The 24,973-nt window shown below is 46.8% G+C and overlaps 1 protein-coding gene across 1 annotated transcript in view; it reads right to left on the minus strand.

Moving 5' to 3' along the window:
* EXOC4 (exocyst complex component 4) overlaps positions 1-24,973 on the minus strand; it is a 533,911-nt gene that overhangs the window by 57,008 nt on the left and 451,930 nt on the right. Inside the window, exon 14 of the mRNA XM_006030683.3 lies at positions 19,975-20,153. Within this exon, the coding sequence (XP_006030745.1) occupies positions 19,975-20,153 (179 nt within the window). The remainder of the gene's footprint in view (positions 1-19,974; positions 20,154-24,973) is intronic.

The raw sequence follows: 24,973 nt of genomic DNA on the forward strand, positions 1-24,973 counted from the left end.
ACCCCTGGGGAGGGTGGGGGTGTCTCGTGGCTCCCTGCAGCATCCCGGTTGAGATCCGCTACCCTATGGGCGATGCACTGGCACCTCCTTCCATCCATCTGTGCTGCGAACTGCAGGTTAAAACAAAAGTGGGGGAGCAGAGAAGGCCAGGCAGGCTGAAAAAGCCTCGCAAACTCATTTGCGATGAGTGGCGATAAGCAGGCCGGGCTGCAGCCCCCATCAGTTCAGTAAACACTAATGATGAGGAGAGCGCAGCCTGTCACCGGTGATAAAGAGCGGGCTAAACACTCTATTAGTTTTTCATTTTGCGAATTAATGTTCTTTATGGCGTGTGTACACTCGCTGGTTAATGAATTGTCTCGTTAGAACTGCCTGCGGTGCCCCTCGGCTGCCTCTGCTGGCAGGCATAAATTTCACAAGGAAATTAGTACTTTTAAAAAGGCAATAACTCCTTTAAAAGTGGTTTGTTTTCCATTAGTTTCTGCAAATATACGGCCGCTAGAAAGGGGCGATCGGAGAAAAAAACCAACAAAAATACACGCCTCCGAGTGAGACTGGGGAGGAAAAATTAATTAATTAATACAGGAGGCGGACGAGCGCTCTAGCCCTGCGGTAGGAATAGCCCTCTGAAACCGCAGGCGCCTTCCGATTCATGGGCAATATTTGGTATCTGAGATCTGGCAGGGGCTGGGAAGCAAGCCCCTATTCAATGACAGGGCTCTACACGGGAATTAATCTCATGCAGGACAGAACAGGTTTTCTTCACTGAAAAACAGCCCTCCGCGCCTTATCTATCCCTGCAGAATTGGGCTATTATCGTTCCAGGCTTTGAATATGCGAGCATCTCCTTGCACAGATCTAGGGTTTGGTAGAGGAGTAACCCACTGGCCTACCCTGCCCCTTCTGCTCTAAAACTTGCCTCTTTTTTGGTCATTTATACTAGAAACCCCTTCCCCTCACCCCTGGCAAAAATTGCCTCTCTGCGGAAATCTCTCCCCTGCTCAGCTCAGAAGTGAATTGGCTTGGAAAGCTTAATAAAAACCCATTCAGCCGCTTCTGAGTTATCGGAGGCATTTTTCACCTGTTAAATGCTTCACGCCCCCCTTTGTTCGCACGTGGTTAGCTCAAAGCCGGCTGCACGCTTCACCTGGCTAATTCACATTGAAGATTAGGGGTGAAATCTCGGCTCCTGTGAAATAATTGGCAAAACTCCCCCCTGACCTAAATGGGAGTCAGGAATTGCCCACTACGTGCGGGAAGGAAGGATCTCTGAAGTCCATAGGAAGACAAGTGGAAGAGGCATCGAGGTTTGTCTAAGAACCGGTGAACGGACCAACAAAAGTGATCAAACATAAAACAACCCCCAAAGCTGCTGCTCCTTTACACAAGGCACGTTGCTCATTCATTTTCTTAAAGGGTATTTGAATGTTAAGCGTTTCTAACACTACCTAACGGCAATCGAAGCAAATAGACTTTATATTTCAGAAAATTAAGGAACTCTCGGTAGAATCCGACCCACTTCTAGTGCTGCCTCTCTGCTATTAAGCTCGTGTCCAGAAACAGGTAAAAGGGCGTGCCAGTATTTTGAGAGACTTCAAGGATTTGTGGACAATATGGGAATTGATGCAAGGTTTTTACTCAACAGGAACAGGGTGTGGGACTCCATTTCCCCAGTCACGGTGATAGTGGGACCTGTGAGGACGGAAGTGGATCTTTTCTTCTTTTGGGTGCATGGGAATAAGAGGCAGGGGTGGGTTATATCAGCAAGTTTGGTTTGGTATGAACGGACTATTGAGAACCGTCAACACAAGAATGCGACTTCTGCACAGAAAATGGAATAAAAAAAGAAAACCAATAAGCAGGTATTAGGCAAAAGGCTTAAGAGCTGTGTGACTGAGGTGTCAAGATGTGCGCTCGGGACCAGCTGGCCTGTCCCGAGGAAGAGATGAAATCCTGGACGTGCTGGTAGTTTTGCCAGCATCTGTAACTCAGCATGGGTATGAGCGCAAGCTTGACTTCATCTGCTTCCACTTAAGGAGCCGAAATTTCTGCATTCATCTCTGCAAGCAACTTCTGTTCTCTCGGGCTGCTGCAAAACCTCTCCTAACGGCACGCTCCCCAAGACGGGTCAACCTCTAAGCAGAGGCCACCTTCTTTTGGGCTCACTAGATGAGCCAGAGGAAGAAAGAGAGATGCCGCAGGACAGACCCCGATTGGGGAGTCATGAGTTGCTGAGCCCTCCTCTGCAAAACGTAGCAGAGGGCTTACCTCTAAAGAGCACGCTACGCATAGCAGCGAGCACGCGACTAATGGCTGCAAGTTCTGCTCCCAACCTGGGTACAGCACAGTAAAAGCAGAGAGGCAAGAAGAAGAACGAGGGTTAAAACAGCAAGACCTGAGGGCAATCGCAGCTCAGTGCACATGTACTGAATTAGCATACTTAAAGCGAGGGTGGGGTGAGGGTGATCAGCAGGGATTTCTGCATATCTGTAAATTAGCGGTGTTTCATTTAAATCATGAAAAGATGTGGATTTGGGGTTACTTTTTTTTAACTGAAAATTGGGGATTTTTTTTAAAATCGAAGAAAACCAGGATTGCTGGTGATCAGGGGACCAGCCCTGGATGCTGATTTATGCGGGGAGGGGGGAAAAGGGGAGAGCAAAAATTGCAGCCGGTGCTGCGGCTCTCCTGGCCACTGTACTACTCTTCCCAGCGTATACCTAGCTAGTAGTTACCCCTCTGATCTAATGGATTCATCTTTTTAGATGCAGGGGTTTTTTTAAAGTAACATAACCGAGTGAGGAAACAAAAGTTTAGGAAGGTGGTAGGAATGACGGAGTGGAGATCAGTGCTGGAAAAGCGTACTGAAAAAAGTATCTTCTGCTGGCAGGGTGTAGAGGAAGGCTGCTTGCTGCAAAGGAGGGAGGAAGATTTTCCAGGTGTTGTATGCGGAAAGGGAAGGGGGCACAGAACTACTCAGGAGAGGATTTGGGAGCACCATACAGGCTACACTAAGTCAGCAGAGCCTGGTATTTATTGTCCTAGGCATAGGGTGCAGCACAGACCCCAAGTCAGTCCGACTTGTTCACAACAGGTACTCTGCAGAAACATGGAAGTTTGCATCCTTGCCCTAAAAGTCATAAATTACTTGATTGGACGCACACATGTGCAGTCATTTTAGTAAAAGAGCCTAACGGCTTAGCTGCACTAGGAAAACGACTCCACACCATCGAGTCCCCGTTCCCTCAATGAGTGCTGGACATTGTTTTGACCCATTTACACTTGCAGTTGGGTCGCTTTAAATATCAAAGGAAGAGAGGTGAGAGGGAACGGATCAATTCACCTCTGGCACCAATGAGTCATATTCCTTGTAGCAGATAAATAGATTGATCTACAGGCCTCAGCTGGATGGCATGCAAGGGATCTGCGTGGAAATTGTTGCCATGAAGACAGACCTTGCGTTCTCTGCGTTAGCAGCCAGAAATCATTGGTTTGACTCTATTACTACTTAGATCAGTGGTTTACATGACAATCCCCAGAGCCTGCAGGTGGTGGGGGGAGGAAACAATGCTGGAACAAGTGTAATTAGTGCTGTTATAACTTTGAAGCTTAAGAACTGACCCCAAGGCATCGAATCAATACCTACGACTGTGACAGCAGCATAAACATTGAGGAGAAGAGACAAAAATCTCTGAGCAACCAAGTCAGACTGCCATCTTTCCATTTCCCTAACCATTAAACGTGTGCTGAAAAGAACGAAGAGGAAGGAGAGCCAGCAGGTAAACCACGAGAGTCGTTTCTGTGCACATATCTGAGGGGGAGAAGAGGCAGGGCACCGAATGGAGAGGGGAGATCATGTTCCCAAGAAAACAGGACAATCTAGTTTAATGTAGCCGGCTGGTGACCGAGTGCCTAATTATCCATGTTCAGGTAAAAGAGTGGGTTGCTTGGATTAGAAATGTCATGGGATGACTTGCACGCCAGGCACTTTTGCACCCGGACATCGATGGCCAACAGTCTCATCTTAAAGCACAGCCACAGCTATAACACTGGCACTGCTAAAATGTTGCTGTCCCACTCAACACACGCGCGCGCACACACACACACACACACACACACACACACGTATATATGCAAAGTCTTGCAAAGTTCAAAGAACTGAACTTTATTTTCCGACATGCAAATGATTTTATATGTGTGTGTGTGTGTGTGTGTGTGTGTGCGCGCACGCACGCACACACACACACACACACACACACAATCGTTTGCATGTTGGAAAATGAAGTTCAGTTCTTTGAACTTTGCAAGACTTTGTCTCTGCCAATGCCCAGACATCACCCTGCACCCTACATGCCTTCAAAGTTGAACCTTTTGACTTTACCGTCATGAGCAACTGTTTACTACCGTTACACCTGCAAGGCCATGGGGCAGCCAGCTGGATTCCTGTCAAACAGCAATCGGCTCAGTTCTTTGTTCCCCACGCTGGTGCTACAGGCTAGGATGCATTCTTTCACTTTTTGATCTCAGGCAGAGCTTGTAGGGTTGGCAGCTAGAAAAAATCATGTTTTGATTTGGTAAAACGACCCACCTACTTTGGAGCCCTTTCAGAAGGAATAAATGCAGAGCCCTGCTGATGGCATTGCGACAACCACTGATACAAAGGCACTTTAATGCAAGAAGCACAGCCATTTGGAATAGGAGCCTAGTACTGGAGACCTCCTCCTGGACGGATGTCCTGACAGGCATCTGCACTCAAGCACGCTCCTCCTGCTAAGACTTTTACCATTGAATGCAAGCGGCTCCGGGTGATGTGAACCCAACCACTATCCATATGAACCGCATGCTCTTGCTCTTGATGGATTTCAGATCATTTGAGTCATGCACGTTTGCTGCATGCCGCAGGGGCTCCTCCTTGAATCCTCTGGTGACTCGGACTTGAGACTAGATGATCGTCGTGGCCCACGTTGGACACAAAATCTAAAAATCATTCGTGCCTTAGAGCACCAGGCTATCACGCCTTTCCTAAACTGAAACCCTATGCTTCCCCTTGACATCTGCTTCTCACGCACTTCTGATAATGCGCCTGCATGACGGTGTGGGCAATAACATTATCAACAGTGAGGGAAGATAAGAGGGAGGATGCAAACTGAACGTGCAATGTCCAAGATGATGTCAAAGTGATGGGCAAGGTATTCGATTGTTTAAGGCAAGGTGGGCCCATTTGCAAGTTGCTGGGGAAGATAAGGGAGATGAAGACATCAAAGTGAATATGATCAGCTGAAGAAGAGGTAGCTGAGGAAGAAGGAAATCAAACCAGGACACTGTAATACTTCCTTGGACACTGTCTGAGGAAGAGAGCATGCAGTCAAAAAGATGGGAAGAGAAACAAGAAGAGGGTTTTCTGAAAACCTGGAGCAGCTAAGATCTTGAAAAGGAAGGCTTGAATTCGCATTTAATGAAATACAGAAACTCTACCAGTAACTTTTGAGTTGAGCCGAGGGGCGGAACGGGTATTTGGAAGATGACAAGACTGCTTACGGTTGCTAAAAAGGAAAGATCTCATTTAGCTGAAGTGATATCAAAGCAACAGGAATTCAGCAGAGAATACAAGCACTCAAAATTTAGCACTTGAAGCTAATGGTAGATGTTTCGCATTAAGAGGAGATTTACTGCTTTTTCTGTTTTTAAAAATATCCACTTTTACGGCAATAACGAAGCAGCTGCATTTGCTGTGTCCTCCTATTGCCATTTGAGGTCAGACCGACTTTTATGGTCTTTAATTATTCTGGCTTTTAAATAAAGTTATGTGTTAATAAGAGGTCTCTAGAAAAAAAAGTTCCCTGTGAGCAATCAATACGATGTGATGCGTTACAAGTTAAGTGATGGAAGAAAAAAAAAAAGCTCCAACTTGAGGGAAATATCTCTGCACTTAAGAGCTTTAATTCAGTTCATTAGAAACACTTGGGTTAAATGGAAAGACCTAGAAAGACCACAACAGCAGGGCCTGACTACTAAATGAAAGGCATCAATTTTAACCTTCACACTGGGCCTGATTTTCATTTACTCTACGGTTCCTTTATACCACCCTGCCAGCACAGCCGAGCCTTAAAGCGAGCGTAAATTATGGGTCACTTTACATTGGCCGAGTGGTTTAAAGGGGCCTTCCCATCAATTTTTAAAGATATTGCTTTCTCAGCTTTGATGGATGCCTTCCATTAACCATCAGAGCTCTCGCCCGATGTAACAGCCGACCGCTTCGACACGAGATAAAAGGCAGGCCAACGCCCTGCATGCTCCATGGTCAACTTAGTCTAGATATTGCAGCAATCTTAACACATCCTTTGCAAGGTATATAGAGACCTGTAGCTGGAAGGTGCTGCACATATGCTAAGTATTATCACTAATGAACGAGTCAAGGGATAGACACCTGTAGTGCTCCGGCAAGTAGCTGGCAGACACCCTTTTACGTCAAAGTTGCCTTCTACTTTTGAGTAAATGTGTTGTTCATTAAAGGTGCCCCCTCGTCTGGAAGCCCGACCTGCTGCTGCTGTCTACAGAGCAGGGAGAGATGGCCTCGCTCTTGCACGGCCCTTACTGATAATGCTCAGGTCTGGTGGAGGAGGAAGTCAACTCGTTTGGAAAGAGGCAGCAGATACAACAGGTCAGTCCCACGGCCCACATTGCAGAGGATACACTGGGACCTGTGCTGGCAAACCCGGTGAGATGGTTGTCTCTATTAACTGGATTCCAGATCGCACTAGGAAACCAAACTCTTCACTTGGATGTTTCTACAGGAAGTCCTAGGCACCCAATTAAGTTACAACATTACGGCCAAGTTCTGCCCTCATTCTCATCCTCGTGTAAGACAGACCTAGTCCCTTCTTCCCACCCAACTAATTTCATTCCCTGATTGAAACGAGCAGAAAATGAACTTCAACTCAACATACTCTGGAAGGGACACACAAGGAGGCTGTTCTTAGGGACATATTGCATGCAACCCCCCACAGACAGACTAGGGTAGGGGTCTCAAGGAGTGCTAAAGAGCGACTCACTTGAGTACTAAAGAAGTAGGATGCCGGGGGCGGGGAAATCTGCTGGATTCCTGACAATGAGCACAAGAAATGGGCTCTCCGGTGGGATGGACACAAGCTGTGATAGTGCATAGCAGAACATGAAGAATAGTTCAAAAGTCTGGGATGAAAAAAACCCAAAACTTTCCTACAAGGAATGAGGGGTCTGGATGTGCTCACTCCCACACACAACTTACCACTCTGCTTATTTGGCAGTCTTCACAATCAAGCTGCGCTCAACACAGGCACGGACAAAATGACGTAGTCTTCATGGAAACACGGATGAACAAGGCTAGTCAATCCCAGCATCTCTAAGAGCGAGACAGAGCTGTGAGGCGATGCCATTCGTGGGAAGACGCAGCTTTTCTGGGTGGCGGATGCAAAGGCCTGATGCGTGGAGAGTGTTTCTACAGCACGGTGCTACGCTTGCCATTAACACTGCACGCGCGGCCGATTTAGCCAAATACAGTAATTAGCTCCACATCTAATGCAAGTCATTATAACTACAAGGTTCAGCTATTCCAATGAGCAGTTAGAGACCATGTTCCTGAAAGGAGAAGCACGTATCTGAGAAAGACAGCACTCCTTGATATTTGTTCGCCGTTTCCACTTGAGAGCTAGGTAAAGCTTTCGTGGGCAGCAGGGTGGCTAAGGCATCCTCCCAGGGGACCAGGCATCCAGACAGTATGGCATGGCCTTCAAGCTTGCAAAGAAGCCAGGCAGCATGACTCAGCCCCCGGTAATACTACAGTCCAGACTCCAATCCTCCTATTAGGGGTCTAAATCATGTGCAGACATCTAGGCTTGAACCAGCGCAGAATTTTCCAGAGCGCAGCTCCATTTTGATCCAGGCCCTTGGCCTACTGTCTTGCAGAAAGCAGGCTCAGCCATGAAGTCTAACAGAAGTGAAGTTGGTGTGGAAGGCTTTAGCGGTTTCCAGGTTAAGGGCTCCACCTTGTTCTTTGCCAAACTCCCTTGCTACCCATCTTCTCCCAATACGCTCCCCGCTAGGCCCCCTAAAAGGCCTTTCTCTGTCCCGGGTAAGAGAATAAGCCTGGCCCTGCAGTCCGTAGCAGATCGGCAGCGGGGGTCGATATCCCCAAAGGAGCTGGGAGGCCACACATGTGCCATCCCTGGGCCCCGAGTCTCTACCTGCACCGGACCAGCTCATCACTCATCCCTGCCTTCCTTCCCCACGGCTCCCGTTCACCAAACTACTGCCACTTGCAACTGGTTTATTTAACGGTGCTCCCTTCTTCCCATCCCGGTTAACTCCTCGGACAGGGAAACACAAGCCCCCTTTCTCTGCCTCGTCACCAAAACTGAGCTCTTTAGTCTCTTTACCTTGTAACACGAACACCAGCCACCGCCTGGAAATGCCTAGGAGCCTTCTGAGCTACTCACTTCATTAGGGAGCAACAGTTCAGGATGCACATCCTTGGGTTTATTTTTTTATTTTTTTCCCCATAACTTTCCTCATACACAGGCTCTCGCTGGCTCCCTTGACCTTTTCTCTCTCCTGTGCTATTCTTCTAATGCTGGCTTCCTCTGCCCTCAACACGCTCTTCTTGTTGCATCTCTCCACCTCACTGACTTTTCATCTCATTTCCAATCTCTGTAGAAACCATTATCTCTTCTCTGGAGTTTGTATCTTCTCATTTCATTCTCTCATTACTTCTCTCTGGGCTTGTGGCATTTAAACCTGCAAAGTGCTTTCAGATGCAGCTTTTTGAGAGACAAACATGATTTCTCAGCTTGCTTTATTTAACTGAAGTCGCGTTTTACTTTCCTCCTTTGGATCTTAAGTCTTTTCAACCTCCACTGCTCAAAAAGCATGACTTGCGCCCCAATGTCTCATGAGGCAATGCCAAAATCACCAACATTAAAAACAAATTAATCATTGCCAGCATCAGCATCTTTTACGTTTCTCAACCCTTCTTTTTTTCAGTGAGATTCTTGCCTAATCACGTGACTCCAGGAGGTGAAGATTTAAACAAAGCACAAAATATCACATGGGCCAATAATAATATTTTAGACATTTCTATCTTTTTTTCCGTGTTTTTCCCAAACCAACACTTCCTCCCCTGTAACACCTGTGTTTCATAATGCCTACGTTAAAAGAATCGGGAGCTTGAAGCATGAATTTCCAGAGAGGGTAACTCTCTCTCTCCTCCAGCATGCACTTCGAACGCCGGGAAACGTTTTGTGTTGAGGAGGCTATTTGTTAAACATCTACTATGCCCAGCTCCTCTTGCCTACCAGAAGATGGGTGAGATGACCTGCAAATCCTTCCCCATCCTGTTTTCTAGCATCTGCATCGGCAGTTGGTGCAGCATGAACATTTATCCGCTCTTCACGTATTGGATTAGGTGTAGGATCCTGGGATGGGTCCTGGTTTCGTCATCCCAGAAAGAGACATTGGGGATCCCTTCAAAGATCCTCCTTGAAGGCTTTTGTTCCAAGGAGGCTGCTGCTTTCCCCACCGCACGCTCTCCCCGAACTGGCACGACTAGGAAGCTTTCCGATAGGAAGGCCGAGTGCTGCCATCTCCAGCCCTTGCGTGCAAATATCCTTTCCTCCACAAGCCGCCGTTCACCTTCTTGCTCGACTAGACCATGGCAATTCCAGTCCCAGAGAATCTCCCGTAATTTATAGACTTTCCGTCCATTCAACACTATGGTTTGCGGACAAGGACATACAGCTTGGATCTCAAAGTGAATCCTTTCCTGAGAATCTTGATCCGATCCTCTTCTTTGAACCGCGGCATGCTCGAGGTAACATAACGGCCCTAAAAGCTTCCTCATCAGCGGGGATCTGGGTTTTCCGTTTCCCATGGAAAAACAGAAAAAAACACAGCTTTTCCTTTTTAACTGAGACAAATACAGGTTTTTTATTTTAACAGAGACGCACGTGAATTTTCCACTTTTGCAAAGAGCTCTCTGCAGGCGGGCAGAGCTCCTGCAAGGGGCAGGGGGAGCAGGAAGAGGGCGGTGAGGCAGGGGCACTGCGTGCATGTGCACACATACACATGTACATGGCTACCCAGAAGCCTAGAGAGCAGCTCCTGCAGATAAAAGTGTGGTGGAGGGAGGATTGAGGCCTCCTTATGGAGGGAGGGAGTTGGGCAGGGCTGGGTTGGCACTGGTGCTGAGCCCAGGCGGTGCGGGGGGCTTGGGGATGGGGGCTGGAAAGTGCAGCCGCAGGGCCCTGGCGGGGAGCAGGATGGAGCCACGGGTTTGCAGACCCGGGTCCCTGAACCTGCAGCCCTGGCAGCTGAGCCCCACCTCCAGCAGGGAAGGAGGAGGTGGGGGGGCTGTGGCTGAGGAGTGAGGGGCCTGAACCTGCATCCTGGTGAGCAAAGGGGGTAGGAGGAGCTCTGATTTTCCATGATAAAAAACCCAAAATCACATACCAAAATTTATGGGGACTTGGAATTTACTTTATTCTAGTGATTGAGGTACTGGTAGGCTTCCAAACTCCTTTAAAATTGTAAATACGTCAACAAAACTTTGTGTTCAATTGATACCTATATATCTATATAGATAGATATAGATCTATATCTGGAGACAGAGAGAGAGAGATTTGTTGTTTTTTTTTTAAATCAGAGTATTTGAGGGGTTTTATCAGAAAAGTTGTGATTTTTAAACAGAGAAAACCAGGATCCCTGCTCATCACGGACAGGAAATAGAAGCCACACATGGATCAAGACATAATAATGGACTAAGTCGGGGCGTCAAACACATGGCTGACTAGCAGCAGTCCAGCAGAAATTGGGGGCCATGGGCAATGAAGCATGGCCTGCCACAGAATTCGGGGTCCCTGGACCCCAATGGAGATGGCCAGCCGTGGCAGGCGGATGAGCGAGGGCTCTGCAGACACAGCCCTCACTTTCCCTATGGCTGCCTGCCCTTCGATCCGCACCGCTGCCTGCTCCCCGATCCCCAACCCGTGCCACTGCCAGCTTCCAGACTCATGCTACTGCTCACCCCTGGGCCCGCTGCAGCTGCTGCTGGTTCCACAGATCTGGCCCCAGACCCAACCCACGGCCTGGAGCGAATTGGAGTGAATTAATAATAAATTTAGTAATTCCTTAGGTATACACGGTATGATATATGAATCTATACCTGTATGTGGATGCATTGTAGACATGCATAAACGTAACCTCACGCCACGTAATCTATCTAGGAAACAAAGGCAATTCTGTCTCGAGGTTAGTGCAGTCCCAAGAGTCAATTTACACTCAATGTAAATAAGTGTTGCCTTTTAACCGTCCAAAGTCAGTATATGCAAAGCAACGGGTTGAATTTAAATTGGCATCTCCGGGGTGTTAGGATAATGACTTTATCGTCCCTCTTTGCATACGCACACAGAACAGAACATCTTAACACGCATCTAGGCAAGGCTGCTGCATCTCATCTCCCAAGTTCATTTCTGTAAAATATTTGGAGGGCTCGTGTGTTTTAAAAAAAGGGAATGGATGAGAATACATACCATAGCCACATAAAATGAAACAGAAATGGGGGAAGGAGCAGTGGAAAACCCCTGTTTCATTTAATACATCATCTATTTAAAATTTACTTGACTTTTCTTGTTAATTCAGCCTCTACCAGCAACTTTAATCCCTAAATGGGTATTGTTAAAAGGAAGTTTGTATTTCCTTAAAAGACAAGAGAAGACGAAAATGACTTTGTCATATCTGACTGGTTCGGAAAATATAAAATCCAATTCTGAAGAAGTGGAGATAAGGGGAGAGCTATGGAAGTGCCATCAGCTTAGCAAACACTAAATAATGAACAATGCAGGGACTGCCCAGCATGATAAAACACTCTATTAGCAGGCCTGTTTTTAAATGAGTGATAATTGTGCCACATGCACAGTGAAAGGTTATTGAATTTTTATCTGAAGCAAGGGGCCTTCTGACAGGCTAACCAAAAAGTCACCTACATACAGGACTTCCTTAGTGGATTTCCCAAAAGGCTGCCATACCCACCCGACGCTGCTTCCCTTGCCACGGCATTTACAGTTATGATGGATGGTTATGCCTGAAAATAAGTTACCCATTATCTACAGATTTGTATTCATACAGCATCTCCTATGTCACTTGATGGAAAAATTACAGGCTTCCTTTAGCGGGACGCAATGCAGGGAAACAATAAAAGAAAAAAAAAGCTATGGACATAGTTCAACAAATGTACTTTTGATAATGCACCAAGAGTGAAATGCTGCTCCGGTGACCTCTCTGGGAGTCTTACCATTGACTTGAATGGGATTTCATCCAAAGGCGTTATATCTACCTACCTATCGACGCATCCAATCTATTCCATTTAGATGTTGTCCTTCCCAGCAAAGACTTCGGGTAGCTTACAATAAGAAACCACAATCACTTACAAAACAAGAGAATGACGAGAAAAAAATAACTTAAAAGAAAACTAGAACCGCCACATCCACATCTCGGCTTAGCTCTCCTTGTTTAACGCCTGCACAAATTGGGAGGTCTCGTAGCGCGTCTAGAAGAGGTCCCGGATCGGGGTCTGGCAGGACTGAAGAGGGAGGGAGCTCCACAGCTGAGAAGCAACTGCTGAGAACAACCTCCTATGTCAGGGGCGGGCAATTATTTTGGGCGGAGAGCCGCTTACTGAGTTTTGGCAAGACATCGAGGGCCGCATGAGAGGCAGCCAGGGGCAGATGAATATTAATTTTCTAAATTTTTTAGGGTCCCTGCGGGCTGGATAGAACGGCCCGGCGGGGCGCATTTTTCCCACCACCTTCCTACGAGTTTTCGACAAGAAGACTTGATGTATCGATGGTAACTGCAGAAGGCTGCTCTTGGCTGGCCTTATGGACCACGATGGGGCATCAGGGAGAAGGTGATCCCTTAGGTGCATAAAGCCTCGACTATCTGTGCAATAACGTAAGGACCTGGCAAAGTTCAAAGAATTGGACTTCATTTTTTCCCCCCTTTCCCAAGCATACCATACATTGGGAAAACCACCAGACAAAGAACCAGCTACGAAGACAGGCACTGATAACAGCACATAAGACAATAAGTACCAGAACTGAACAGCGATACAGGCAAGATGAACACAGCATCGTTTTATGTTCCGTCTTCTCCCTCCGGCTTAGTTTTGTTGTTTCTTTGCTGTCAAATCCCAACTAAAACAAGGTGTCCATCCTTTCGGGCTGGGCACGGATCTCACACTTGTCGCTGTATAACTACCCACCTTGCTGAGTTTGGTGGCTGTTATTCCAATAAACGAAATCCCACGTATTCTGTTTGGTGATGGAAAGCTTGAATTATCATAGGCGCTTCAAAACAAGAAACCAGAAAGCGCTTTCATTGACATACAGCCGTTTCACTGCTCTTTCTCTTGGGCGAACAGTATGAAGTTTAACTGTGACTGTGCCAGGGATTTGTCTGTTGATACAGGAGTTTTACAGCTCATGTCTGCATGGCTCTTTGAATGCGTGATGCTTTCATCTCAAAGGACGAAGAAGAATGAGTTGGGACTGAACGTCCCCCCCATGTCCTGAAGTTTCCCCAGAAGAAAAAGCTATTTGCGGGCTAGTGATTCCCAACAAGCATGCCTTGAGGGCCTGTCAAGGGTGCCCCACCACGTTAGGCAAGCAAACACAATTTAAAGATAAAGCCAGAGATTTCACATACAGATCCATAGTGTCAAAACCATTCTGCCCTGCTGGAGTCTTTCCGAGCTCTTTGTAACAGAAAAACTGCTCTATCATTTTTCCTGAACTGAAATACGAGCGAAAACTAAGAGCTGTCATTTTCTGAGGAGTGCCTTCAGCCTACCAATGGGTGCCTCAAGTCAAAAAACGTTGAGAACCACGTGCGGGACAAAGTGACTCCTCTGACTTTTGCTACGCTTGGGAGAAACTGCAGTATTTTGTGCACAAACACTTTACAAAACACGCAGGAACGAATCCTCAAAGCAGCACTAAGAAGTGGCGTCTCTGCCATACGTATGACGGAAAAAGCGCCCGACTTTGGGGCACTCATCCCGCTGACTTTCAAGAGGACTGAGACACTTGGGGCATTTTTCAAAATCCTACTTCTCGCTGGGAGTTTCCTCGCGTGAAGCCGCAATGTCAGAAGAAAAGCTGAGACTCCCCAGCTTTTCGTTTCACATTCAGAAAAAACACCGCGTACGGGTCGAGTATGTTTTCTCCCGCTGCGGTGGTTATTCCACATAGGAGGTAAGAGCCGGTGGGATCACCGCTCCGTTCAAGGGACAGAGGCTTCTGGGGTAGCATCCATCCCAAAATACAAAATAAGGTAGAAGACGGAAATTATTATCAAGTTGGCCCATAGCTCAAAGTCATCCAGAGAGGTAACCAGATGTCTATGACCACAGCAAAAATTATGGAGAAGTGTACTGCAGAGATTATTATACAGAACCAAGGACAAGCCAGCCTCTGGCAGTCATACACGATACTCTGGTTACAAACCACATCCTCTCCCAAAATCTGGGAGCAAAAGCTGAAATTCAGAAAGGCCCCAAGGGTCTGGGATACCCCTTTTTAATGGTTGTCCTGCCTTTGACTTTTCAGCCTGCCAGAGCCTGAATTTGGTGACCCTCAGCTCAGGAAAGAAGACATCTTCATTAAAGCTTAGCTGTTTTTCCTTGTTCTCCTTCATACGCGGTGGGTTGCAGTAATTAGGTGCTCAGATACTATGGTGATGAGAGCAAAATAAAAACCTGTATCGATAAAATGGAATAAGTGGGCCGACAGCTGGGTGCGGCAGTATTTGACTGTATGAATCATTCAAAAAGCAGGATCTATACCCTTAAAGTCTCCCAGGAGTCCAGTATTCACTGATCTCAAGTATTTTGGAAGTCAGTCCAAGTAATTTGGGGGGGTTTTCCACGCGTCTAGGAGAAAAGCAAGCAGACGCTTCATCTCATTTCTCCTCTGCCATTTAAACCTTGCATCCTTCCCCGAAAGAATTTCACTACTGCATTCTTCACTGCAACTTGCCTGATCTGTGAGTATTTTGGACAGGTCTCATCACCTCTGCCCCTCTCTCCACTTGCTATTTCCCCACATAGATTGCACCCAGCTATATCGATACCCCGTTTATGAGACTCATCCCACGCGGTTTCATTTTATAACCACCAGGTCAACGCTCTCCATCGTTTAGTAACACGACGAGGTCTCCTCTTGTTTCAGACGCTCCTTGCGCTTGTGTACAGATATTTTAGTGCCTTCGGATAAAGCTATTACAAAGCAAGACCGTTTTTTATTGAAAAGAGGATGCTGCCAAGTAAAATACTGTGCTCTGTGCTTTCCTCTTCATTCACTGCTGTGTGTAACATCCTCTCAGAAGCCTGAAAGTCACGATTGTGCCCTTTTATGTTTGGAAAACATTGATTTTTTTGTTTTATTATTGGAGTTTCGACTAGAGCTGAAATTAAGTGATGTTTTTATTTTTTTTACAACTTTGACTCTTAGGGCATTGCTCCTCCAGGGGCCAAAAGAGCGTTCTCTGAGACGTGGTCTCGGGAACAAGCCGAGGACTCGATGGTTGCTGCAGATTTTTCGTTGCAGGTAGAGGAAGTGCCCTTTTGTAAGTGAAATTCTTCATAATGGCATGGCAGGTGTTTTTAAAAACCCATTCAGAGCCCAGAGGACAGATTATAATGATCTCAAAGGGCCCAAGGATTTTGGCATTGCCCCTTCAAGTGCCAGTTGATCATGCCACCCTGATGATCCCATCATATCTCAGCTAACTACATTTAGCAGAGCTTAGGTCAGGGGCTTAATGGACATATCTTATCTAAGCGCGTGCTCGACTTCCAGCTTACTTGTGGCCTGAGCTCACGGCAGACAAAGGAAAGGCTACAAGGACACACCTGAGGCAGACCTCAAGAAAACAGATGCCGATGTCAGGAGTTGGAAGGAGTTGGCTGCTGAACATCACCAATGGCGTGCATGGCAGCTTCAACCAAGCACCAGCCTATTTTGATGTAAAGCGACTTGCCCTTGAAGCAGAGAAGAGAGAGCGGAGGAAGGAAAAGGAGAGGGATCCCAGCCTACAGCCTCCTCTCCCCTGCAGAAAGACCTGCAGCTTCTGCAGACGGGTCTGTGGCTCAAGGGTTGGCCTCTTAAGTCACCTCCAGACCCATTAGTGAACCGTGGGAGAGATCGTCCTTGAATCAGAAGATTGTCGATGACGTATTTGGCATACAAAGCTTCTCCAGGACTAGGGCAGGTGACTCAGGAGATGGATCTTTTCCTTGATTCAGCTAACAGCACATTGTTAGGGAAGTTGTGCTGAGGAGGCCAACTTTTTATTCCATGCAATGCAAGCATTGGGCGCTGAGAAAGTTTCCCAGCCTTTTTCCCTGAAGAATAAGGCTGACATTTTTTCATTGCCAGCTAATGAACGTGGACACCCAATTTCTAGTCTGCCCACACCACTCCCTCCACCCTTCCAAAATCTCCCCTGGGACCTTGGCACCATCTCAGCTTGTGCGGGTGTATCTGGATTGGGACAGGATAATGGTGCACGCGGTTTCAGGTGTCTTGGCTACGTTCCAGCTTGTGCAATTACTTTCTGTTGCTACACATTTCTTCTCTTCCTTTCCTGAGCTCTGGTGCAGGGTTACAATTAAACAGCTGCTGCATCCCACACTGGAGGCATTTCACACAGCCAATACTGCCTTTGCAAGGATACTGAGGTTTAATACCAGTAAAGCACGCTGCTACCCTCAGACAAGAGAAGCCACAAGAAATGCTAAGTCCTATCATAAGCATATGACCCACTTAAAAGTGCTCAGCCTGTTGCACTCCACTGCCATTTGGAGACTCGTGGCGTAAATAGGGGTGGAATTTATTATACCCTCTGGATCTGAAAATGCAAAGGTCCCTTGCCTATGAGCCTTACAAGAGACTCTCCATTAGCTAACAGCAGTATAGGCTCTATGACACGCACGAGAGCAGTCTTCACACGGGCAAATACACACAGTAGCTACTTCATTACGGCGTTATTTATTAAGAAAGCAATTAAACCTCCTCCCAGAAGCGATCACAATTAAGCCATCTGCAGTTATAAAATCTTTCTACTATCTGAAAGCTTGTTTAAAAGGAGATGGTTAGGAAGATTGCCAATTGAGTTAACTAACTTCCTGAATGTCCCTCAATTATTTAAAGGGGGGGAACCATGAGAGTCAGTGCTATTCTTGGCAATTAGAGCATGCTTGGGAAAGCATTATACTTGGGGGCTGATAGGCCAGTGATTTTATGCCTTCAAGGAAGTCATAATCACCCCGAGGTGTGCCAACACAGAGAATAGTATCGCTACCGAGAATCAGAACAGGGATGGCTTTTAGGTCAAAGATTTCAGTGCTGAAATCTGAATGCTGAAAGTTAAACGTGGCTCTATCAACATCGATCGCGCCACTGGTCTCAGAGATGCATACGCAGAAGTCTTACCAAGCTGCAAGCGTCGTCATTTTTCCTAGAGGATTTATTCTGTGCCATTCAAACAGTTAACATTTTCCTTGTAGAGATGATTCATTCAGAAAATTAGTGGGAGGCAAATACTTAGCTCGATTTTTGACTTCCCGTGCAATGCCACATAATAGCTTTGCACGTGAACCGCTGCACGCAGCCACCATGAGGATGTCAGTAAGGAGAGCCACAACAGTTCTCCAGGTGCTTTTCACCCGCAGATCTCCAGGTGCTTTACAGAACAGGGCTGGTTTCACCATCCCCGCAAGGGAAGGTCAAGGTGCAGAGAGATTTAGCGATTTGACAGAGGTTAGACCAGACAGTCTTGGGAAAGCCGCAAAGAGAACCGATGTCTCCTGACTTATCTCCACCCTACCTGGTGGATCACGGTGTCTCCATCTGAGATGTCTATCTCCAGCTGCAGGGGTATATCATCAATGCCAGAGCAGCACCGCTCTCCAATATACAAACCAGACCGTTCCTTGTTAAAAATAGTCGTTCTGTTCTTTACCGAATCCATACCAATTCACTTTTAAAACACTGGATGATCTAATGATAGATTTGATATTTAAAAGCAGTGCCTCAATGGCCCGGTATTAATAGTTGAGTCTACTAGACACTGTCATCAGGTGCCACGCAAGACCCTGGGGAGAGTACTGGGCCAGACCTGATGTGTGGGCAGAAGTTGAGAGCGCTGGAAAGCTGCCCGCCGCACTGCTTGGGCATTTTGATGCCCCTTTCAGGGGAAGCTCGGCCTTGGGACTCCCCAAGAAGCAGCTGAATTTGGCCTCTCCCTCCTGAAAGACCCCCCTGAAGCCAGCCCCGGTGTGGCTTCTCCTGGGGCAAGCATCGGGCTACAAAACCCTAGCCCTGGCTTCCCTGGCAATCCACGGCACCCCCACCTCCGAGAGACTCCTTCTTCTGAAAGGCGAGGGTTTTCGTCTTCAAAGCGAGGGGAGGCAGCGTGCCGACATCCCAACCAGCATGGCAGACTGCTCAGCTCCAAGCCGTCTTTACTGTGCCGTTGCACTCACCTCCATCCTCCCTTGGACTCTGCTCTGTCTTCCCTGGGACCACTCCTTTTTCCACCCAGCTCTCTCAGGGCTAACACTCGCCACATAAAATTAACTATAATGTCCTGGGGAACCATTCAGGGAGCGGTGTGTGTGGCCTGCTGCCAGGCCCAGACTGTTATCTACCCCTGGGGTGAAAAGGGCATCTTCTTACAAAACTGTTTACACCAAAGCCTGCTCCTATGAAGCACCCCAAATTGTTCCCCACCAGACCTACAGGCTAGCACTTCGCCCGCTTGGCCCCTTATAGAATCAGAGAAAATGAGGGCTGGAAGGGACCTCGGGAGGTCACATCTAGTCCAACCCCCTGCTCAAACCAGGGCCAGCCCCAGCTACATCATCCCAGCCAAGGCTTTATCTAGCTGGGTCTTAAAAACCTCCAAGGATGGAGAGTACACAACTTTTCTGGGTAACCTGTCCCAGTGCTTTACTACCCTCCTAGTGAGAAAATTCTTCCTAATATCCAACCTCAACTTCCCTTGCTACAACTTGAGCCCATTGCTCCTTGTCCTGTCATCTGCCCCCACTGAGAACAGTCCAGCTCCATCCTCTTTCGAATCCTCCTTCAGGTAGTTGAAGGCTGCTATTAAACCCCTTCTCAGTCTCCTTTCCTCCAGTCTAAATAAGCCCAGTTCCCTCAGCCTCTCCTCACAAGTCATGTCCTCCAGCCCCTGAATCCTCCACTGGACTCTCGCCAATTTGTCCACATCCTTTCTGCAGTGGGGGCCCAGAACTGAACACAGGACTCCAGATGTGGCCTCCCTGGTGCTGCATAGAGGGGAAGAATCACTTCCCTTGACCTGCCGGCAATGCTCCCACCAGTGCAGCCCGGGATGCCGTTAGCCTGCTTGGCAACAAGGGCACACTGCTGGCTCATGTTTAACATATTGTCCACTGTCACCCCCGGGTCATTTTCTGCAGAGCTGCTGCCCAGCCAGTCACCCCCAGCTTACACCAGTGCATGGGATTACTCCATCCCAAGTGCAGGACTTTATACTTGTCCTTGTTGAACCTCATGAGATTTCTTTTGATCCAATCCTCCAATTTGTCTAGGTCCCTCTGAATCCTAGCCCTGCCCTCCAGTGTATCTATTGGTATCAGCTTGGTGTCATCTGCAAAAAATCTTCCGTCACAGCCACCATTTCACCTCAGCTGATGTTGCAGAGTCGCTCCTTACAGCTGCAGCCTAGGCCTAGGTGAGCTGTATCCCAGCAGAATTCAAGTCTCCATGTGCATTGCAAAACCCTTTGGTACTAGCTGGTAAGAGGTTTTCCATCCTGATTTCATGATGCTGTCAGTGACTGTAAAACATACTAATAACAGTGTTTCCATAGAATCAAAAGCTCTGCAAAACTACTTACTCTGAGCTGTTGAAAGGTTGGAGAAGGCTGCTTTTGTGCGACCAGCTAGCCACTCCAGGCTTTCATGCATGTTGGCCAAGGCCTTCAAGTCGCTGACGTCACGCATGATCTCCTGCTGGGGGATGAGTTTATCTCCTAGGTTCCCAATGAGGACTTCTGACTCTTTGCCGAAGGCAGCCCTGAAATGCAAGTAAGAGCAAGGCAAGTGAGTATATATCACAGAAATAAAAAGACCTGTTGGCGCAATCAGAACATCGGACCCTTGCCACTGAAGGACTGCAAGGCAAAATGAACAGCTTTGACAATCCAGCTCTGTATTATTTTGCACGTACAAATGTCATATTTGGTGAAAAGTGACAAGCAAGGCAAAGGCAGACAAGGTTCCTTGGGTGAATTTGATATCTTTTATTAGACCAACCCAAATGGTTGGAGAATAGTTATTAAGCAAGCTTTCGGGTTCAAAAACCCTTCGTCAGGCTAGGCAAGCTTCCTAGATGGAAGAGCACACACCAACTGCTGAAGCTTCCTTAGCCTGACGAAGGGTTTTTGAACCCAAAAGCTTGCTTAATAACTATTCTCCAACCATTTGGGTTGGTCTAATAAAAGATATCAAATTCACCCAAGGAACCTTGTCTGCCTATGTCCTTAGACCAACACGGCTACAACCTAAACCCCTGCAAGCAAGGCAAATGCGTTTATGCAGCACATTGATTTGTACACAACTGGCTTGTATTTAAGTTCTGGAGAAGTCTTTCCCAGGGACCCTCAAGTTTGTTACTTCAACTTCTGGCATCACAATCCTCTTCTGTACTCTGTCCTAGCTCCCCACCGTGCTCCTCTTGAGAGCGCCAGCCTGAGTGAAGAACAAAATCCCAAAGTCCAGAAGTCTTTGGCAATCAGGACTCATAGTAGAAATGATATCTTCTATTAGACCAACAATGATGGTCTAATCTCTACTACAAGTCATGATTGCCTTTTCCTCTAGACCAATATGGCTACAACCTGGATAGAAGTCTTTGGCCACATTTTTCTGCAGTCATAACCACAGCTAAGCACTTTTGTAGGTGGAAACACTAAGGTCAGAAGCTACCGTAGTCTAGTCTGGCCTGGTGTACAACATAGGCCGCAGAATTGAAGGCAGCAGCTCCTATTTGTAAATGCACTAATTTTTTGGATGAAATAAAGTGCGCCTTACTGGGCGCGTCTACACGAGACACCAGAAGTGCAATGGATTAATTCTACTGTGCATTAGCATGTCACAGCAAAAGCCGTGCTAATGCACAGTAGAATTAATCTACTGTGTATTAGCATCACATGAAAGACGTGCGCCAATATGCCATTAGTGCCAATTATGGCGCATTTAGTACCTGTTATTACATTAATGCACGTGTAGACGTGCCCACTGAAAGACATCCAGCCATGAGTTAAATACTCCACATGCCAGTGCATCTACTACCGTCGGTGGTAATTATTCCGATCGTTAGTTACCCTCATTGTTGAAAGTTGTGTCTGGCTGCCACCCTACACTTCCCTAACTTCAGCTTTCTGCTACTAGATCTTGCTATGAGCGTCCGATGAAGAATCGTGCCAGAGTGTAATAGATGAATAAGAGCAGCGACAAGCTGCCGGAAAATAATTCCCCTGGTGGCATTTTGAAACATGCAGCAGTTTTACTGCCAGCATCTCACACGAGATTTGTTTATGTGACTTCGCTACCATTTATTTTTGATTTATTAAATAAAAATACGAATCGGGAGCAGGTTCAGAATCTTAAAAATTCAATTCCATTTCAAAACCGTTCATTTTTCACGGACTTTTGCTGTTGCCGCTTAAGAACGGAAAAACGTATTTGCGCTCCGCCCCCCTCAAGATGGTGCTGTAGAGCCGTGATCTCCGGCAGGACGGTTTGAAAGGCAGTGGGGGCTATGGACTAGTGCCGAAGACTGGGAAGTAAGAATATTTTTGACCGAGGGTTGAATTTGGTCCTTCCCTAGAACATGCGACTGCCTTTGATGAGTCTCATGGCTGTTTGGAATCGATTAATTCCTTCATCCTCTTCGGGGAGCCCCGGGCCTTCTGGAAGGGTAGGACGCTTTTACTAGATTCCCGTGGCTAGTCAAAATGGTACTTATGTTTATCACTCACGTGAGCTAAAGCAGCTCATTTCCCAACCATCATGCTTTCCTCGTTGCCCCTGCAAAGACCGACAGGGTAAAGAGCACCAATACATTTAATCAGATAATTAAAGCTATAGTCTCTCTCCCTTCCTTTTCTGGCCCCATTATTGTAATATTAGAATATTGTTCTGATATTAGGAGGTTGTATTCTGATATTACAACCTGTAGTGCATCTACCCTCCTCACAAGAGAGCGGTGTAGGGTAGCACCATCTTACAGATCAGGAACTAAGGAATGGAGGCTAAATGCCTTGCCCTGCAGGCATGTGGCAAAGATTTGAACAGCAGGTCTTCCCAGGGCCCACCTCACCCCTAACCACTGGGGAACCCTTCCTCCATGGTGTATATTTATACTTGACCCACGTCACTTAGTCATATCTAAAATAGCAAGGAAATGGCCGATGCTAGTTATACCCTGATAACCAGGAGATAGCTGTTCTTCAAGTGTCCCATGGAGTGGGCTACATCTCAACAGGAAGTGTCTTATGGACCCCTCATCTCCTCGGTGGTCTTTTCCTTCTCCCACTGGTAGCTAAAACCTCCACATGGCAACAAGAGCACTCACTCACAAGGGAAAAGAAACAAAAAATAAATACTTTATATATTTTTGACTTCTTTTAATGAGATCTAGCAGTGACATGGAGTTTGCCTTTCTGAAAAAGGTCCATTTTTCCTCCTGAAACCTTCTATGTAACACAAAAGGCAAAGAGGAGACATTCATTGGCACTCACTTGGGGTGATCTCAGGATCACCGGGTAGTAATCAATGGCTCAATGTCTAGCTGGCAGCGAGTATCAAGTGCAGTGTCCCAGGGGTTGGTCCTGGGGCTGGTTTTGTTCAGTATCTTCATTAACAACCTGGAAGATGGGATGGAGCGCACCCTCAGCAAGTTTGCAGATGACACCAAGCTGGGTGAGAGTAGTAAATGCACTGGAGGGGACGGTTAGGATTCAGAGAAACCTAAACAAATTGGAGGATTGGGCCAAAATAAAATCTCAGGAAGTTCAACAAGGATGAGTGCCAAGTCCTACACTTAGGACAGAGCAATCCCATGCACCAGTGCAGGCTGGGGCAGATGGGCTGGGCAGCTGTCCAGAAAAGGACCTGGGGGTGACAATGGATAATATGGTGAATATAAGCCAGCAGTGTGCCCTTGGTGCCAAGAAGGCTAACGGCATCCTGGGCTGCGTTGGTAGGAGCGTTGCCAGCAGAACGAGGGAAGTGATTATTCCTCTCTATTCAGCACCGGGGAGGACACGTCTGGAGTCCTGTGTTCAGTTTTGGAAAAGGATGTGGAAAAGTTGGAGAGAGTCCAGTGGAGGGCAACAAAAATGGTTCGGGGGCTGGGGGACAGGACTGGTGAGGAGAGGCTGAAGGATCTGGGCTTATTTAGTCTGAAGAAGAGAAGATGAGAGGATTTAATAGCAGCCTTCAACTCCCTGCAGGGGGGTTGCAAAGAGGATGGAGCTGGACGGCAGACGACAGGACAATGAGCAATGGGCTCAGGCTGCAGCAAGGAAAGTTTAGGATGGACATTAAGAAAAACTCTCTCACTAGGAGGGTGGTGAAGCACTGGAGTGGGTTACCTAGAGAGGTGGTGCAATCTCCATCCTTGGAGGTTTTTAAAGGCCCAGCTCAAGAAAGCCCTGGCTGGGATGATGTAGTTGGGGCTGGTCCTGCTTTGATCAGGGGGTTGGATTAGATGCAACCTCCTGAGGTCCCTTTCAACCTGAATTTTCTATGATTTCTATGATTCTCTGATCTGTCCAGCCACTCTCTGACCTATACAACTCTCCAAAACTTTTGTCAAAGCCATGGCAAACAACCCACGTCCCTCAGGATCACACCTTTCCTATTTTTAACCCTGGGGAAGATTATAAATAGAACCCTACAGATGATACCATGCCCTAAATTACTGTGGGTCTAAATATGAAACAAGACATTTATGCTAAGACGACAAACGTCAGCCAAGAAACAGATGCTGAAAGAACAGCAAATATACAGTTGATTGTTTTCTCAAATATACGCCCTTGGCTGCTAAAGCTCAAGCTCCATCACTACGTAGAAACTGAAGGCTGCAACGAGACAGCTTTCAACAACCATTCGCATCTTAAGAGACCCTTTATAACATTCTGGAGGAGTCCAGTCATTTTGTTTCTGACTTGCAGTTAATGACCAGCTTTATGGGGCCAATCATTTTTCTGGTCTTTTGGGTAGATGTTTAAAAGAAGTTCCAGAAGATACGCTCAATGCAGTAGCCTTCAATTTCTTCCTTGTTACGTTACCGGGAAATCAATTTTGCAAAACCAAACACCCAAAAGTAAGGAAATAAAAAAGGTAAGCTCAACTGTGCAACCTTAACTCTGTCCCTCTGCGTGCATGCATTACGATAGGACTTTCAGATCTGCGACAAATAGACTAGTTTCTCCAAGAAGACTTTTCACCATCTAAATGTACGTATTATCTTTAAGTGTATGTATAAGATAGCAGGCAAGCATGCTTTTGGAAAACAGTGACATGCATGGAAAAGGAATGAGAAGGAAGGGACTTCTTGGTTTTCAGCGTCCAACTAGGTAGCCTTAATGGCGCTTTCACAGAATTTCTTCCTGTTGTGTTTCTTCAAAACGAAAGGATTTGGTTCAAGTTTTCAACGGCACCCTGACAACTTTTGACAGACCCCACCTGGAAAATCCCAGCTCCAAAGGCTAATGCTTTAAAAAGCAGAAAAGTATTAAAAAACAAACAAACCCAGGGGCTCATAATGAAGGGTTTTATGAAACTTCAAAGTTTGCAAAATACTCTGCTATACTGAGATACACTTAT

The sequence above is a fragment of the Alligator sinensis genome, unplaced genomic scaffold (genome assembly GCF_000455745.1).
Source record: "Alligator sinensis unplaced genomic scaffold, ASM45574v1 scaffold64_1, whole genome shotgun sequence".
Classification (NCBI taxonomy): domain Eukaryota; kingdom Metazoa; phylum Chordata; order Crocodylia; family Alligatoridae; genus Alligator; species Alligator sinensis.